General features: G+C 45.3%; 1 protein-coding gene across 2 annotated transcripts in view; it reads left to right on the top strand.

The window, feature by feature from the left end:
* Window positions 1–17,441: 17,441 nt before the first annotated feature.
* Window positions 17,442–19,655, top strand: part of AP4E1 (adaptor related protein complex 4 subunit epsilon 1) — a 147,644-nt gene continuing 145,430 nt past the window's right edge. Inside the window, exon 1 of one of the 2 annotated variants that reach the window (XM_073618707.1) lies at window positions 17,442–18,256. In XM_073618707.1, coding sequence (XP_073474808.1) covers window positions 18,131–18,256 — 126 coding nt within the window. In that variant the 5' untranslated portion in view covers window positions 17,442–18,130. The remainder of the gene's footprint in view (window positions 18,257–19,655) is intronic. The other variant, XM_073618706.1, reaches the window with a different exon arrangement.

The raw sequence follows: 19,655 nt of genomic DNA, 5'->3' as shown, positions 1-19,655 counted from the left end.
CACCTTACATCAGAGTTCCCCTTTACACCAACCTGTCCGTATACTACCGTAGCCTTTCTGTACACTACCCTAGCCTGTCTGTATACCACCCTAGGCTGTCTGTATACTACCCTAGACTGTCTATATACCACCCTACCCTGTCTGTATACCACCCTAGTCTGTCTATATACCACCATAGCCTGTCTGTATACCGCCCTAGCCTTTCTGTATACTACCCTAACCTGTCTGTATACCGTCATAGCCTGTCTGTATACTACCCTAGCCTGTCTGTATACCGCCCTAGCCTTTCTGTATACTACCCTAACCTGTCTGTATACTGTCATAGCCTGTCTGTATACTACCCTAGCCTGTCTGTAAACTGCCCTACTCTTTTTTTGCACAATTGCATATAGTTTATATACTGTTTTTGTGCGTGTTTGCAAAATGAAAGTAGGCTGGTCTGGATGAAGTCCAGGGCCAAATTTTTGTCCCAGTCCAGCCCTGCTAGGTGCTGTGTGGGAATGCTTGCAAAATTGTACCTTTTGCCGCATAACACAAAACATGCTGTCTTTTGCAGACGCGCATGGGTGCCATTAATTCTTAATGGCACCCCACGTATCTAGCAAACGTACACGTGTTTGTTTGTGCCCGCCAACAGGTATGGTATGACAGTACCATGTGTTTTGGTGCAGCGTGATTTTAAAAATCATGTTGGCATATTTTTTGTGTGTTTAATGCACATACTGTAGGGAAGCTTATTAAAATAAAGGGCTGTTCTAAAACACGATACAGGTCTCCTGAAAAAGCCCAAGGCGATACAAACCTTTCTGTTGGGAGGGGGAAGAGGGCAAGTTTTCACAAAATCCAACATTGTATTTAAAAATTTGGTATCTTATAAAGGTTTACAATACAGTACCAGAATGTTCACATTAATCATTGATTACTATAGATACTTCCGGTGTTCCACATCAATACACATTATGATGTGCAGAGTACAGTAAACCATAAAAAGCAATTAGAAAAAACATATCTTAATCAGAGATTCCAGTTTATGAAATATAAATGTTTTACAACAAAAAATTGGCAATGCTACAAATTTGAAATGTAGTATTTCTAACTGATTTAATGAAGTTGATAGGAGATTATATAAATTGCAGTGCAAAAACCTTTTTGTTATTTAAAGCCCATCACAGGCAAAAGGAAAACTCTGTTGCAGTGGGGGCTCCACACTACAAAGGTTAAATACTTGTTTAGGTCTAGGGGCCTGGGAAAAAAGTTTTACTTACACTCCCCCCATTCATAGCTCCCAACTGTCCCTGATTTCGAGGGACTGTCCCTGATTTGGAAAAAAGTCCCTCTTTCCTCCTCATTTGTCCCTCGACATCCACAATCTAACACTAACCTATCTAGCCCTGTAAAGAAAAAATCAGTATACATACCTTTTCTGAAGCTGTTCCCACCTGGACTCCAGCGGCGGAAGTTCTGCAGAGGACAAAGGCTGTGAAATGAATGAGGAGTGACGTCACACATAGACTTACTATGGGGCTTCCGTTTTTGAATATGTCATCTGCAATCGCCTCCACAGTGAAGCCACAGCTGACAGCTCTGAGTGGGATCGGGTCGGAGTGGCTTCAAAAATGGTATGTATATAGATTTCTTCTTTATAGGGTTAGTGAGGTTAGTGTTAGATCATGCATGTTTTTAGATACAGGGATTTTAGTTTTAGAGTGGACTACTACTTTAACTGCTTGCCGACCGCCGGCTGTCAATTGACGGCCAGGCAGCGCAGCTCTCGTTGCGGGAGGGCGTCATATGACGCCTTCGCTTCCCCGTCCCACCAGGGGGAGCGCGCGCGCTGTCGGCAGTCGAGCCCGGGGACCCGGTGCGCGTGCCTGGTGGCTGCGATGTCCGCCGGGCACCCGCGATTGGCCGGTAACCGAGCAGGACTGTGGATCTGTGTGTGTAAACACACAGATCCAGGTCCTGTCAGAGGAGAGGAGACCGATGGTGTGTTCTCAGTACAGAGGAACACCGATCGGTCTCCTCCTCTTGTGAATCCCCTCCCCCTATAGTTATGCCCCGTACACACGGTCGGATTTTCCGACGGAAAATGTGTGATAGGACCTTGTTGTCGGAAATTCCGACCGTGTGTGGGCTCCATCACACATTTTTCATCGGAATTTCCAACACACAAAGTTTGAGAGCAGGATATAAAATTTTCCGACAACAAAATCCGGAAATTCTGATCGTGTGTACACAAATCCGACGCACAAAGTGCCACGCATGCTCAGAATAAATTAAGAGACGAAAGCTATTGGCTACTGCCCTGTTTATAGTCCTGACATACGCGTTTTACGTCACCGCGTTTAGAACGATCGGATTTTCCGACAACTTTGTGTGACCGTGTGTATGCAAGACAAGTTTGAGCCAACATCCGTCGGAAAAAATCCATGGATTTTGTTGTCGGAATGTCCGATCAATGTCCGACCGTGTGTACAGGGCATTAGAATCACTCCCTCCCTAGGAACATAATTAACCCCTCGATCACCCCCTAGTGCTAACCCCTTCCCTGCCAGTCACATTTATACAGTAATCAGTGCATTTTTATAGCACGGATCGCTGTATAAATGTGAATAATCTCAAAAATGTGTCAAGTTTCTGATATGTCCGCCGCAATATCGCAGTCATGATAAAAATCGCAGATTGCTGCCATTACTAGTAAAAAAAAAATAATAATAATAAAAATGCTATAAATCTATCCCCTATTTTGTAGACGCTATAACTTTTGCGCAAACCAATCAATATATGCTTATTGCGATTTTTTTTTTTTTTTACCAAAAATATGTAGAAGAATACATATCGGCCTAAACTGAGGAAAAAATTTACTTTAAAGAAAAAAAAAATTGGATATTTTTTATAGCAAAAAGTAAAAAATATTGTGTTTTTTTTTCGAACTTGTCGCTCTTCTTTTGTTTGTTTAAAAAAAAACGCAGAGGTGATCAAATACCACCAAAAGAAAGCTCTATTTGTGGGGAAACATTATAACAATTTAATTTGGGTACAGTGTTGCATGACCTCGCAATTGTCATTCAAAGTGTTACAGCGCTAAAAGCTTAAAAATGGCTTGGGCAGGAAGAGGGTGAAAATGCACTGTAGTGAAGTGGTTAAGCATTGGTAAAATTGCTGCTCCCTTACAAACAAAATTAAAACATTTTTTTATAGGGGGGGTGGGGGTGTAGAGGATCTCAGGCTAGAGTCCATAGCAGCAAAGTAAAGAAAGCCATATGCTTGGGCGGGCATGCACATGTATATAATATACATGTGTGTATGTGTGTATATATATATATATATATATATATATATATATATATATATATATATATATATATATATATATATATATATATATATAAAATATAGTTACATATCTGAGTGTGGATCCCCTCTTACATCAGGGTCCCCAGAGATCCCCCACTTGCATCAGGGTCCCCAGAGAGCCCCCCTCAATAAATCAGGGTCCCCAGAGAGCCCCTCCTTACATCAGGGTACCCAGAGAGCCTCCCCTTACATCAGGGTCCACAGAGAGCCTCCCCTTACATCAGGGTCCCCAGAGATCCCCCACTTACATCAAGGTCCCCAGAGCCCCCCTCATTACATCAGGGTCCACAGAGAGCCTCCCCTTACATCAGGGTCCACAGAGAGCCTCCCCTTACATCAGGGTCCACAGAGAGCCCCTCCTTGCATCAGGGTCCCCAGAGAGCCCCTCCTTACATCAGGGTCCACAGAGCCCCCTCATTACATCAGGGTCCCCAGAGAGCCTCCCCTTACATCAAGGTCCACAGAGAGCCTCCCCTTACTTCAGGATCCCCAGAGAGCCCCTCCTTACATGAATAAGGAGTGACGTCACCCATAGACTTACTATGGGACTTCCGTTGTCGGATATGTCCTCTGCAATCGCCTCCACAGTGAAGCCACAGCTGACAGCTCTGTGTGGGATCGGGTCGAAGTGGCTTCAAAAAAGGTATGTATACTGATTTCTTCTTTATAGGGTTAGTGAGGTTAGTGTTAGATTGTGCATGTCTATAGATGCAGGGATTTTAATTTTAGAGTGGACTTCTACTTTAAACATTGGTAAAATTGCTGCTCCCTTCCAAATTAAATTTTTTTTTTTTTTACGTTAATGAGTTTGGATTTAGTACCCCGAACTTCAGTATTCGACATAACCGTCCTCAAATGAATCCCAGGTAAATTCAGCTCATCACTACCCCTCAGCATAAGCCATTCTAAAACTATACACGAACTGTCATTCAGTACTGAGTTATTTCTGATCTCTTATGCCGTGTACACACAGGCGGATTTTTCGACTGGACTGGTCCGACGGGACGAATCCGTCGGACAATCCGACCGTGTGTGGGCTTCATCGGACCTGCAGTGGACTTTTTCGGTCAAAAATCAGACGGACTTTAGATTTGGAACATGTTTTAAATCTTTCAGACGGACTCGAGTCTGATCGAAAAATCCGCTCGTCTGTATGCTAGTCCGACGGACGAAAACCGATGCTAGGGCAGCTATTGGCTACTGGCTATCAACTTCCTTATTTTAGTCCGGTCGTACGTCATCACATACAAATCCGTCTGACTTTGGTGTGATCGTGTGTAGGCAAGTCCGTTCGTTCACAAGTCCGTCGGAGGTCCGTCAAAAGTCTGTCGAAAGTCTGTCGGACCTTTGATGCCAAAAAGTCCGCCCGTGTGTACACGGCATTAGAGATAACATTGTGTTCTGCTATTTAGTGGCCGTATAACACACTTGGCCTCATATGCTGGTATTTTGGCCCCTTTATCAGAAATGTGGACATCAAAGTCGCATGAAAAGTCATACCCCATGTTTTCCAATGATAACCATTCACATATGTGCGACTTAAAGTCACAACAACTTCAAAGTAGTTCATGCACTACTTTGGTCTGACTTTTATGCAACTTGAGGGCCAGAGAAGACATCAATGTTAAACCTTAAAAGTTACATGAAAGTTATACTTGAGTGTTTTACATGCAACAGTAGGTCCGACTTTGCCGAGGGACAACAGATCACATCCAAATCGCACCCATCCAAAGTTGCGTCAAAGTTGCACCAAAGTTGTGCGAGCCGTACAAGTGTAAATGGAGCCTTTGTAAGCTCTGTTAGCAACTACACTTGCAAAGTGCACAGTCTATTAGTCTTTACTAAATCCACCCCAACATGTTTCGTAGCATACATTGTTCCCCCTTCAGGGAATGTATGCTCCAAAAAATGTTGAGCTTTACTTATTTTAATACATTTGGGACTTTTGTTTATGTAACATTATTGTGATCCACCTCCATTATCCACCCAACAGCGTTGTTGTTGAGTGTGGTACACCCAATCCTAGGATATGTGATTGCTCTTGGAAGTTGACTGTGAAAATGGAAGTTGGGATCATCATCTTAACTGATCCGACCTTTGGCATGCGACTTGTGCTCTGAGGATCTTAAAGAGGAACCCCAAACCAAAATTGAAAAACAAAACAAAAAACAGCGTGAGGTCCCCCCCCCAAACTCCATACCAGACCATTAACCGATTAAGCAGCCTGGGGTCAGGAAAGGGGGGGGGGGGCTCATCGCCAGCGTCAGAGGAGGACTAGGTCAGCGGCAGAAAATACAGCAGGGGAGGGAGAAGACAGCAGAGGGAGAAGACCAGAGGAAGAACACGTCACCGGAGGGAGAAGGGGTGCTAACTGTTGTATAAAGGGACCCTGCTGGGAATGCCTGATGCCTGATGTAAGGAGGGACTCCTGATGTAAGGGGGACTCCACTGGGGACATCTGATGTAAGGGGGACTACGCTGGGGGGACACCTGATGTAAGGGGGACACCTGATGTAAGGGGGACTCCGCTGGGGGACACCTGATGTAAGGGGGACTCCGCTGGGGGACACTTGATGTAAGGGGGGATCTGCTGGGGGACACCTGATGTAAGGGGAACTCCGCTGGGGGACACCTGATGTAAGGAGAGACTCTGCTGGGAGTGCCTGGTGTAAAGAGAGACTCTACTGGAATGCCTGATTTATGGAGGGACTCTGCTGGAAATGCCCAATGTAAGGAGGGACTCTGTTGGGAATGCCTGATGTAAGGAGGGCCGCACCTGGAGTATGCTGTCCAGTTCTGGGCACCAGTCCTCAGGAAGGATGTACTGGAAATGGAGCAAGTACAAAGAAGGGCAACAAAGCTAATAAAGGGTCTGGAGGATCTTAGTTATGAGGAAAGGTTGCGAGCGTTGAACTTATTCTCTCTGGAGAAGAGACGCTTGAGAGGGGATATGATTTCAATTTACAAATACTGTACTGGTGACCCCACAATAGGAATAAAACTTTTTCGCAGAAGAGAGTTTAATAAGACTCGGGGCCACTCATTACAATTAGAAGAAAAGAGGTTTAACCTTAAACTACGTAGAGGGTTCTTTACTGTAAGAGCGGTAAGGATGTGGAATTCCCTTCCACAGGCGGTGGTCTCAACGGGGAGCATTGATAGCTTCAAGAAACTATTAGATAATCACCTGAATGACCGCAACATACAGGGATATGTAAGGTAATACTGACACATAATCACACACATAGGTTGGACTTGATGGACGTGTGTCTTTTTTCAACCTCACCTACTATGTAACTATGTAACTATGTAAGGAGGGACTCCACTGGGGGACACCTGATGTAAGGAGGGACTCTACTGGGAATGCCTGATGTAAAAAGGGACTCTGCTGGTAATGCCTAATGTAAGGAGGGACTCCACTGGGTGACACCTGATGTAAGGAGAGACTCTGCTGGGAATGCCTGGTGTAGGGAGAGACTCTGCTGGGAATGCCTGATATACAGAGGGATAACAGTTGCATGCATGTCTATAGATGCAGGGATTTTAGTTTTAGAGTGGACTTCTACTTTAAACATTGGTAAAATTGCTGCTCCCTTCCAAATTAAATTTTATTTTTTACGTTAATGGGTTTGGATTTAGTACCCCGAACTTCAGTAATATTCGACATAACCGTCCTCAAATTAATCCCAGGTAAATTCAGCTCATCACTACCCCTCAGCATAAGCCATTCTAAAACTATACACGAACTGTCATTCAGTACTGAGTTATTGCTGATCTCTTATGCCGTGTACACAAAGGCGGATTTTTCGACTGGACTGGTCCGACGGGACGAATCCGTCGGACAATCCGACCGTGTGTGGGCTTCATCGGACCTGCAGCGGACTTTTTCGGTCAATCAGACGGACTTTAGATTTGGAACATGTTTTAAATCTTTCCGACGGACTCAAGTCCGTTAGAAAAATCCGCTCATCTGTATGCTAGTCCGACGGACGAAAACCGATGCTAGGGCAGCTATTGGCTACTGGCTATCAACTTCCTTATTTTAGTCCGGTCGTACGTCATCACGTACAAATCCGTCGGACTTTGGTGTGATCGTGTGTAGGCAAGTCCGTTCGTTCACAAGTCCGTCGGAGGTCCGTCAAAAGTCTGGCGAAAGTCTGTTGGACCTTTGATGCCAAAAAGTCCACCCGTGTGTACACGGCATTAGAGATAACATTGTGTTCTGCTATTTAGTGCCGTATAACACACTTGGCCTCATATGCTGGTATTTTGGCCCCTTTATCAGAAATGTGGACATCAAAGTCGCATGAAAAGTCATACCCCATGTTTTCCAATGATAACCATTCACATATGTGCGACTTAAAGTCACAACAACTTCAAAGTAGTTCATGCACTACTTTGGTCTGACTTTTATGCAACTTGAGGGCCAGAGAAGAAATCAATGTTAAACCTTAAAAGTTACATGAAAGTTATACTTGAGTGTTTTACATGCAACAGTAGGTCCGACTTTGCCGAGGGACAAATGATCACATCCAAATCGCACCCATCCAAAGTTGCGTCAAAGTTGCACCAAAGTTGTGCGAGCTGTACAAGTATAAATGGAGCCTTTGTAAGCTCTGTTAGCAACTACACTTGCAAAGTGCACAGTCTATTAGTCTTTACTAAATCCACCCCAACATGTTTCGTAGCGTACATTGTTCCCCCTTCAGGGAATGTATGCTCCAAAACATGTTGAGCTTTACTTATTTTAATACATTTGGGACTTTTGTTTATGTAACATTATTGTGATCCACCTCCATTATCCACCCAACAGCGTTGTTGTTGAGTGTGGTACACCCAATCCTAGGATATGTGATTGCTCTTGGAAGTTGACTGTGAAAATGGAAGTTGGGATCATCATCTTAACTGATCCGACCTTTGGCATGCGACTTGTGCTCTGAGGATCTTAAAGAGGAACCCCAAACCAAAATTGAAAAACAAAACAAAAAACAGCGTGAGGTCCCCCCCCCAAACTCCATACCAGACCATTAACCGATTAAGCAGCCTGGGGTCAGGAAAGGGGGGGGGGGGGGCTCATCGCCAGCGTCAGAGGAGGACTAGGTCAGCGGCAGAAAATACAGCAGGGGAGGGAGAAGACAGCAGAGGGAGAAGACCAGAGGAAGAACACGTCACCGGAGGGAGAAGGGGTGCTAACTGTTGTATAAAGGGACCCTGCTGGGAATGCCTGATGCCTGATGTAAGGAGGGACTCCTGATGTAAGGGGGACTCCACTGGGGACATCTGATGTAAGGGGGACTACGCTGGGGGGACACCTGATGTAAGGGGGACACCTGATGTAAGGGGGACTCCGCTGGGGGACACCTGATGTAAGGGGGACTCCGCTGGGGGACACTTGATGTAAGGGGGGATCTGCTGGGGGACACCTGATGTAAGGGGAACTCCGCTGGGGGACACCTGATGTAAGGAGAGACTCTGCTGGGAGTGCCTGGTGTAAAGAGAGACTCTACTGGAATGCCTGATTTATGGAGGGACTCTGCTGGAAATGCCCAATGTAAGGAGGGACTCTGTTGGGAATGCCTGATGTAAGGAGGGCCGCACCTGGAGTATGCTGTCCAGTTCTGGGCACCAGTCCTCAGGAAGGATGTACTGGAAATGGAGCAAGTACAAAGAAGGGCAACAAAGCTAATAAAGGGTCTGGAGGATCTTAGTTATGAGGAAAGGTTGCGAGCGTTGAACTTATTCTCTCTGGAGAAGAGACGCTTGAGAGGGGATATGATTTCAATTTACAAATACTGTACTGGTGACCCCACAATAGGAATAAAACTTTTTCGCAGAAGAGAGTTTAATAAGACTCGGGGCCACTCATTACAATTAGAAGAAAAGAGGTTTAACCTTAAACTACGTAGAGGGTTCTTTACTGTAAGAGCGGTAAGGATGTGGAATTCCCTTCCACAGGCGGTGGTCTCAACGGGGAGCATTGATAGCTTCAAGAAACTATTAGATAATCACCTGAATGACCGCAACATACAGGGATATGTAAGGTAATACTGACACATAATCACACACATAGGTTGGACTTGATGGACGTGTGTCTTTTTTCAACCTCACCTACTATGTAACTATGTAACTATGTAAGGAGGGACTCCACTGGGGGACACCTGATGTAAGGAGGGACTCTACTGGGAATGCCTGATGTAAAAAGGGACTCTGCTGGTAATGCCTAATGTAAGGAGGGACTCCACTGGGTGACACCTGATGTAAGGAGAGACTCTGCTGGGAATGCCTGGTGTAGGGAGAGACTCTGCTGGGAATGCCTGATATACAGAGGGATAACAGTTGCATGCATGTCTATAGATGCAGGGATTTTAGTTTTAGAGTGGACTTCTACTTTAAACATTGGTAAAATTGCTGCTCCCTTCCAAATTAAATTTTATTTTTTACGTTAATGGGTTTGGATTTAGTACCCCGAACTTCAGTAATATTCGACATAACCGTCCTCAAATTAATCCCAGGTAAATTCAGCTCATCACTACCCCTCAGCATAAGCCATTCTAAAACTATACACGAACTGTCATTCAGTACTGAGTTATTGCTGATCTCTTATGCCGTGTACACAAAGGCGGATTTTTCGACTGGACTGGTCCGACGGGACGAATCCGTCGGACAATCCGACCGTGTGTGGGCTTCATCGGACCTGCAGCGGACTTTTTCGGTCAATCAGACGGACTTTAGATTTGGAACATGTTTTAAATCTTTCCGACGGACTCAAGTCCGTTAGAAAAATCCGCTCATCTGTATGCTAGTCCGACGGACGAAAACCGATGCTAGGGCAGCTATTGGCTACTGGCTATCAACTTCCTTATTTTAGTCCGGTCGTACGTCATCACGTACAAATCCGTCGGACTTTGGTGTGATCGTGTGTAGGCAAGTCCGTTCGTTCACAAGTCCGTCGGAGGTCCGTCAAAAGTCTGGCGAAAGTCTGTTGGACCTTTGATGCCAAAAAGTCCACCCGTGTGTACACGGCATTAGAGATAACATTGTGTTCTGCTATTTAGTGCCGTATAACACACTTGGCCTCATATGCTGGTATTTTGGCCCCTTTATCAGAAATGTGGACATCAAAGTCGCATGAAAAGTCATACCCCATGTTTTCCAATGATAACCATTCACATATGTGCGACTTAAAGTCACAACAACTTCAAAGTAGTTCATGCACTACTTTGGTCTGACTTTTATGCAACTTGAGGGCCAGAGAAGAAATCAATGTTAAACCTTAAAAGTTACATGAAAGTTATACTTGAGTGTTTTACATGCAACAGTAGGTCCGACTTTGCCGAGGGACAAATGATCACATCCAAATCGCACCCATCCAAAGTTGCGTCAAAGTTGCACCAAAGTTGTGCGAGCTGTACAAGTATAAATGGAGCCTTTGTAAGCTCTGTTAGCAACTACACTTGCAAAGTGCACAGTCTATTAGTCTTTACTAAATCCACCCCAACATGTTTCGTAGCGTACATTGTTCCCCCTTCAGGGAATGTATGCTCCAAAACATGTTGAGCTTTACTTATTTTAATACATTTGGGACTTTTGTTTATGTAACATTATTGTGATCCACCTCCATTATCCACCCAACAGCGTTGTTGTTGAGTGTGGTACACCCAATCCTAGGATATGTGATTGCTCTTGGAAGTTGACTGTGAAAATGGAAGTTGGGATCATCATCTTAACTGATCCGACCTTTGGCATGCGACTTGTGCTCTGAGGATCTTAAAGAGGAACCCCACACCAAAATTGAAAAACAAAACAAAAAACAGCGTGAGGTCCCCCCCAAACTCCATACCAGACCATTAACCGATTAAGCAGCTCGGGGTCAGGAAAGGGGGGGGGCTCATCGCCAGCGTCAGAGGAGGACTAGGTCAGCGGCAGAAAATACAGCAGGGGAGGGAGAAGACAGCAGAGGGAGAAGACCAGAGGAAGAACACATCACCGGAGGGAGAAGGGGTGCTAACTGTTGTATAAAGGGACTCTGCTGGGAATGCCTGATGTAAGGGGGACTCCACTGGGGACATCTGATGTAAGGGGGACTCCGCTGGGGGGGACACCTGATGTAAGGGGGACTCTGCTGGGGGACACCTGATGTAAGGGGGACTCCGCTGGGGGACACCTGATGTAAGGGGGACTCCGCTGGGGGACACCTGATGTAAGGGGGACTCCACTGGTGGACACCTGATGTAAGGGGGACTCCGCTGGGGGACACCTGATGTAAGGGGAACTCCGCTGGGGGACACCTGATGTAAGGAGAGACTCTGCTGGGAGTGCCTGGTGTAAAGAGGGAGTCTACTGGAATGCCTGATCTATGGAGGGACTCTGCTGGGAATGCCCGATGTAAGGAGGGACTCTGCTGGGAATGCCTGATGTAAGGAGGGGCTCCGCTGGGGGACACCTGATGTAAGGAGAGACTCTGCTGGGAATGCCTGGTGTAAGGAGAGACTCTGCTGGGAATGCCTGATGTACAGAGGGATAACAGTTGTATGAAGAGACTCTCTGCTGGGAATGCCTCATGTATGGAGGGATAACAGTTGTATGAAGAGACTCTGCTGGGAATGCCTGATGTAAGGAGGGACTCCTGATGTAAGGGGGACTCCGCTGGGGACATTTGATGTAAGGGGGACTCCGCTGGGGACACCTGATGTAAGAGGGACTTCTCTGGGGGACACCTGATATAATGGGGACTCCGCTGGGGGACACCTAATGTAAGGGGGACTCTGCTGGGGGACACCTAATGTAAGGGGGACTCTGCTGGGGGACACCTAATGTAAGGGGGACTCTGCTGGGGGACACCTGATGTAAGGAGAGTGTCTGCTGGGAGTGCCTGGTGTACAGAGGGACTCTACTGGAATCCCTGATCTATGGAGGGACTCTGCTGGGAATGCCTGATGTAAGGAGGGACTCCGCTAGGGGCACCTGATGGCATCTGGGGGCAGGCGACGTGGCAGGTGACACACTCGGGGCTCCCACTGATTCTGCATTATGGTGAGTTGAACTATTTCATTTTGTATTACAGTGTAATAATAGAAAAAATGTGCTTCAATCATTCTGACACCATAATAACCATGGTGACGGGGTGACTGAAGCGCTAACACCAGGTGTTTGGAGTATCTTTATCTGCTGATTGTTAAACTTTCTGAAATACACATATTTCTATTGTGGTTTAGGCTCTGGGCCTGCTGCCCCTCCATCCCTCTTTCTTTCCTTCCTTCTCTCTTTCTTTCTTCCTCTCTCTTTCTCCCTCCATCCCTTGTTCATTTCAGACTAACCACACACCCTTTGAGTCACGCCCCCTTTAAGCCACGCCCAATATTACATTTAAACCACGTTTTTCTTTCACCGCTAGATCACACCTACAAACTAATGCCCCACCCCCTAATTATAATAAGACTCCGCGTACAGACAAAAAAGTGCCCCTATAAATTTTTTTACAATTTTGGCAACTATGTAAGTGGTGAAAGTAGACCTGTCAGTAACGTGGTGATATAATGAGCACCTCTTTACAGAACGCCAAGAACTAGCAAACCTGATCTGCCAACTATTGAGGTACTACAACAGCAAATTTTGACATGACATATTGGGGTTTGCAGCATGCAAGTTTACCAATGTAGAGAGTTTATAAAAAGATAAATCATACTTAGAAATGCATGTGGTCAAGTTTGCATAAACAAATAGGAGAGAATATGGTAACAAGCCGCCATCTAGTGGCCAACAAAAATAACTAGAGCTAGAATGTGGATGACGCTGGATTGTTGGATCACGGTATGCCGCTCTCTTGATTCACGGTACACTCAGATTGTCCTGAATGCAGAGAACACTGCGCACACACAGTGACGTCATCGGCTGGAGCTAATGTGAATGTCTCCTAAACAGTGCAGGTTTAGAAGATATTTACGGTACCTAGATGTAAGACATATTTTAAAGCGATTTTTCACACTTGAAATAAAACATTACTACTGTAGCTGCTGACTTTTAATAATAGGACAATTACCTGTCCAGGGATCCAGTGCTGTCCTCACCCGAGCCGGCTCTTCAGCTGTCTTCGGGTCACGGTGGCGGCATGTTTACTTTGGGAAGTGGGCAGTGACTGCCTGCGGCTTCACACTGCTCATGTGCAAGCCGTGCTGCGATTTGTGAAGTGGGATTGGTTACCTGTCAAACCTGGTCCCTGCCTCCCAAAAAAGACAAAGTGCCAAAACTTAAAGAGGAGGGGAGGAAAAGGCAGACAAATGGAACCTCCCCTTTTTGGGTGAAGTTCCGCTTTAGGCTGGGTTCACACTATGTGTGGCCGTGGGGCACAGCAGGGGGTCTGGTACGCTCCTGCTCACCGTTTCAGGTCCGAATTAGGTCAGAATTTTTGCTTGAATTTGTACCTGAAACAGAGCCAAAGACGCAGAGGACCCTTGTCAATGTGCTCTGTGGCTGCCCCGGAGATGTGTAAACCGGCTCCATCAATTGCATCCAATTTGCAATAGTGTGAACCCAGCCTTAAGCTTCCCTGTAAGTAAAACTTTTCAGTTAGAATTTACTACTGCTTTAAATACCTCCATCAGGAAAAAACAACACACTATGCACACTACACAGCGCTTAGGAATATATTATTATTATTATACAGGATTTATATAGCGCTGACAGTTTACGCAGCTCTTTACAACAGTAGGGCAGACAGTACAATTACAATACAATTCAAGGAAGAATCAGAGAGTCAGAGAGATAATTATCCACTTACGGACCGCCTGCCCGCAATGTACTAGGGACAGGTGCTTTTTTTTTTTTGCAAAGGAGGGATAAGAAACAAAGATCTTTAGTATAAAGTAGCACACATTGCATTGTTAGGCACACATTTAACCCCTTGATCACCCTAGATGTTAACCCCTTCCCAGCCAGTGTCATTAGTACAGTGACAGTGTATAATATTAGCACTGATCCATGTATTAGTGTCACTGGTGATGTCAGTGGCAGTAAAGCCTTGTACACACGGTCAGATTATTGGATGAATTTTCTACAGTTTTTTGTTTGATGCTAGTCTCAAATCGAAAGTGAATACTTACCATCAGAAAATTTTCTGACGACAGAATTCAACGTCAGAAGTGACGTAATGTGTTGAATTGTTTTCTATGTGTTGTTTCATTTCTGAGCACGCCTAGTTTTGCTCTTCAGATTTTTTTTTTTGTCAGAAAACCGTACTGATGAAAAGAAAATCAGATGTTGTGGTCACATCAAACAAAAATTTTCAAGCCTGCACATCCAGTTTTTGTCTGCCAAAAATTTGTAAATCGGCTGTCAAAAGCAGCATACTAACGATCAGAAAATCGGCGGATCGTTCATCGGACGAGGTTTATCTTCAGATGAAAAAAAAAATTAAATACACTGTATATACCATAGTTTGTAGAAGCTTTAACTTTCACGCAAACCAATTAATATAAACTTATTAGGATTTTTTTTCACCAAAGAATGTAGCAGAATACATTTTGGCCAAAATCTATGAAATTTTTTTTTTTTTTTTTTATTGGGTGTTTTATAGCAGAAAGTAATATTGGGTCATTTTTTAAAATTTTCTTTATATATATATATATATATATATATATATATATATATATATATATATATATATATATATATATATATATACCCTGTTTCCCCGAAAATAAGACCTAGCGTGATTGTCGGTGATGGCTGCAATATAAGCCCTACCCCCCAAATAAGCCCTACCCTGTTTCCCCCAAAATAAGCACTACCCTGAAAATAAGACCTACAAGGACTTTAACTAGGGCTTATTTGGGGGGTAGGGTTTATATTGCAGCCATCACCGACAATCACGCTAGGTCTTATTTTCGGGGAAACAGGGTATATATATATAGTAATCAAATACCACCAAAAAAGCTCTATTTCTGTGAACAAAAGTGATATAAAGTTTGTTTGGGTACAGTGTTGCATGACTGCACAATTACCAGTTAAAGTAGCGCAGTGATTAATAGCAAAAAACAGCCAGGCCATGAAGGGGGTAAAACTTTCTGGAGCTGAGGTGGTTAAATACCTCCATCAGGAAATACAACACAATATGGCCACTGCATGACACTTATGATTATATGAGATAATTATATTACACAGAATACAGCAAATTTGGTTGGAGCTGTGAGAATGTACGACACATTCGTTCAGCCAATTTTTTGTACATAGACCCCATAGTGTTTCTAAAACTGTTATAAACTAACTCCACTGTACCGACTATGTTTGAGGTTATATCCATAATTGAGGGTGAAGCATGAAACATGGTCAGAGATGCCACCCTCAAACTGAAACCCCCTCTTTGCAGAATCATGGGATTCCTCTCCCCCCCCGAATCCTGTTGAATGTGAATAGCTGTGTCATCGCTTCACTGAGACATGTGGATGAAAAAGCTACCACTGCTGGAAAGGGACTGTGATGTCACTTCATGTCTAGTCCATTGATACTTCCCCCAGCTTTGTAGTTGAAAATATGCATAGCTCCCAACTGTCCCTGATTTCGAGGGACTGTCCCCGATTTAGGGCAATGTCCTCCTGTCCCTCATTTCGGTCTGATCCATATAGTTGTATCTAAAATGCACTTTTTATCTATCAAAAAATGTTTCCCAATGCTAAACCTTTCATCTGAATTCTAAATTGCTGCATTTGTAAATTCCAAAAGCTAGTGTAAAGGAATAGTAGTAGTAAAAAAGCACTTGGGGATTTATTCAATCTTGTTTTTTTTTTTTTGCACAATTCTCCTTTAAGGGGGTGTGGCCAGGGGTGTGTCCTATGCCTGCATACTTTTGCAGATAGGTGTCCCTCATTCCCATCTCAAAAAGTTGGGTGGTATGAATATGAATTGTAAGCACGCTGCGCAAACTGTAGGTGCTATATAAATCCTGTATAATAATAATAGAATAATAACTAAAGGCAAAACTTTATTTTTTATTTTCCAATAGAGTGGAGAGGAATTGGAACACCTGTCAGGTTTTTATTGCTGTTTGTGTCCCCATTAGGGAGACTCATCCTCTTTATTTGTCCTAGTTACCATTATCATTAAAAGTGAAATTAAGAGAATCCCACATTTTGGGTTGTCCCCAGAAAAGTAATAGAGGGGAAATCTTCTGGTGACATGGGGGGCCCCAGGGGATTCCCTTAATTTGCAGGGATTTTCTCTCACTTCCTGTTTTGGCTATAGGGCAGGAAGTGAAGGGAAATCTCCCCAATGGCAAAAAATATTTAAAAAACAACAAAAACAAAACAAAAACAAAAGGGGATATAATCCTCCCTTACTCCCTTTTTACTTAAAAAAAAAAAAGAAAAAAGTTTTGTGACTTGTCCCCCTCTCACTCTCCCTCTTCCATGCCTTCTCCCGACCACCATCCCAGGCAGAAGCTCCGCTCCAGGTACTCTCTGCTCACTGGGTAGGGCTGCCACCTGTGCAGGATTCACCCAGACAATCTGGGTTTGAAATGATGTGTCCGGGTTTCAGTCTGTCTAAAACCTGGACACATTATTCAGACTGGGTTGTGGCTCCCCAAGTAACTGAGATAGTCACACACAAATCTGTTGCCATCTGGGAGCTGCGGGCTGCTGTCTGGGGTCAGGTTCAGCATCACTTGGGGGGGGGGGGGTGAAGATGTCAGCAAGAACAGTTTGGCCACATGCACTGTTTGCCACAGTGTGCTGCATCACCACTCTACTTAGGGTAACCAAAGGTATCCCAGATCTTTTATAAACTTATGTACTACAAAAGAAAAAAAAGTGCTATGTGCCGCTAAAGTGTTCGGGTTTGGCTTGAAGAAAACCCGGGCGGATCGGGCTGGACAGCACCTGCTATACCGATTGCGGGTTCCTGAACTGGCCGGCAGGGGGGAACTGGGGCAGCTCAGTCAGGGCTGGCCAGGGGTGGAGAGCCATCAGTTGGGCACAGAGCCTTCCTCTGCTTGGACACAGTGTATACCATCCAATGCCGAGGGGGCAGCCTGCACTCTGCCCTCGTCCTCATCCTGCACTCGGTGGGACAGCAGCGGGGGACTTCTTACTTCTCTTCACCAGGAAGTATTTAGACATGTCTGTGGTGGAAGCAGTGCGGCCTTTTTACAGAGGAAATGAGAGCCGCCGGGGGGCAATTGCCCCCCTGCCCAGTCCGCCCCTGACTTGAAGATCCATTTCTTTGTACAGACCTGAGCTGGGGTAAGCCACAGCATTGCACTTGCCATTCACTGATCACAATTGTGTAAAAACAGTTGCGCTAATATTCTGCACATTGTTATAAAAAAAAGTGCAACTCCCACCATTTTATTCTCCAGGGCTTCTGCTTTCAGAAAATATATAATGTTCTTGGGGGGGTTTCAGTCACTTTATTGACAAAAATGCAGACTTTTACATGTGTGTAAAAAAACATAATAAAAAAAAAAAAAAAAAAGTTGCTCAAGGAGGGAACTGGCTAATGTGAATGTATTAATAAGAGGAGCCCTCCCCCCTCCCCCTCCCCCCCTCCTGGTCCATCCAATGTTCCGTTCTGGGATCGGTCTATATGGGTGTAGAAGGCGCTCTGTAGATGGAGTTGTGCTCTGCCGATCCTATGGTCCTATGGCACCATCTAGTGGTAGAAGTGTTTAGCGCAGTGATTGTCAGTGGAATAAAGTTGTGTGTTGTTGAAGAAAAGCGGAAGTGTGGGATGATGATGCCGGGTGGTGGTGTTGTTGTTGTTGTGAATAGTCTGAGGGAAGATGAGTGAGATTGTGGAGAGAACACTGAGCGCTCTGCCCGGCCTCCTCCTACAGGAGCCCCCGCCTGGGGCCAGCTCTAAGCTGGGGAGTCTGATCAGGAATATCACCGGGCTCAGCTCCAGACAGGTAATACCGAGCATGACCGGGAAGGGATATGAGCTCTGTGTACTGCTGGGTATGGAGGGGCTGGTGATGAGATGGCTGGCAGTGTGTGCGTTGGTATGAGGGGGGGGGGGTGGTGGCAGCAGCGCGTGTGCCTAGTATGGGGGGTGCTGGCGCATGTGTTGGGTATGGTCGGTTGGGGTCAGGCGCGTGTGTCAGGTATGAAGGGTGGTGGTGGTGGTGCCGCGTGTGCCAGGTATAGGGCGGGGTGGTGGCAGCGTGTGTGCCGGGTATGGGGGATGGTGGTGGCGGCGGCGGCGTCACATGTGTCAGGCATTGGGGGGTGTCCGGTGTGTGTGTCAGGTATTGGGGGGGTGGTCAGTTTGGGGTGGGGTCAGGTGCGTGTACCAGGTATAGGGCGGGGTGGTGGCGGTGCGTGTGCCGGGTATGGGGGGGTGGCGGCGCGTGTGCCGGGTATGGGGGGCAGTGGTGACGCATGTGCTGGGTAAAGGAGCAGCCTGAAACCCGGACACCCGACTCAGCTGGGATCGGGTGGCAACCTTTAATGAACTCAGTGGGGCCGGTCATTGCGGAACCGCAGGGCCGCCCGCAACAGGTGTGTGCACTGTGCTAGTGCACAGGGCACACGGTCCATGACCCCCTTTGGGCCTGAGCCGGTCTGGAGGGGGTGGCAGAGTGTGTGCCGGCACAGTGCACACACCTGTTGCGGGCTGCCCTGCGGTTCCGCAATGACCGGCCCCACTGAGTTCATTAAAGGTTGCCACCCAATCCCAGCTGAGTCGGGTGTCCGGGTTTTAGGCTGCTTGAATCCCGGGCACCCGACTCTAAACCCAGATGGGTGGCAAAACTACAGGTATGTAATCTTGGTCATTACATTTTCGTTGATTAAATCTTTAGTCGAATATGACTAAAACTAAATGGCATTTTAGTCAAAATTAAAACTAGATAAAATTTGCGGTAAAAATTAAGACTGGTATTGAAAAATGTAAAAAAAATAAATGTATAAACAGGCAAGAAAAACACTGGGTACTGAAAAATTTTTCAGCAGTAAATCAGCCAGTTCTACAGAAATGTAACAATAAGTTCAGCCACATCATCCCTGAACAATCCACTCCCTGTTTAGGGGGGGGGGCATAAAACCATTAGACTTATGTATGAAGGGGTGTAAATGTTAATATGTTGCTCCAATGGGAGATTTTATTTTTGAAGTATTTAACTTTTGGAAAGTGTTGCTTTAATAAACAATGGGTTGGTATTTGGGGCTCTGTATCTTTATATTTCCACAGTAAAATCATACCGTATTGTAACATATCATGGGGGGGGTGTGTATGACACAACTGTATTGTAAACATATTGGTCCAGTGGGAGATTTTGTTTCTGATCCATTTAGTAGTGCAAAAAT

The sequence above is a fragment of the Aquarana catesbeiana genome, linkage group LG03 (assembly GCF_042186555.1).
Source record: "Aquarana catesbeiana isolate 2022-GZ linkage group LG03, ASM4218655v1, whole genome shotgun sequence".
Classification (NCBI taxonomy): domain Eukaryota; kingdom Metazoa; phylum Chordata; class Amphibia; order Anura; family Ranidae; genus Aquarana; species Aquarana catesbeiana.
Note: the sequence above shows the minus strand (reverse complement) of the source record. Positions and strands in the feature narration are given on the sequence as shown.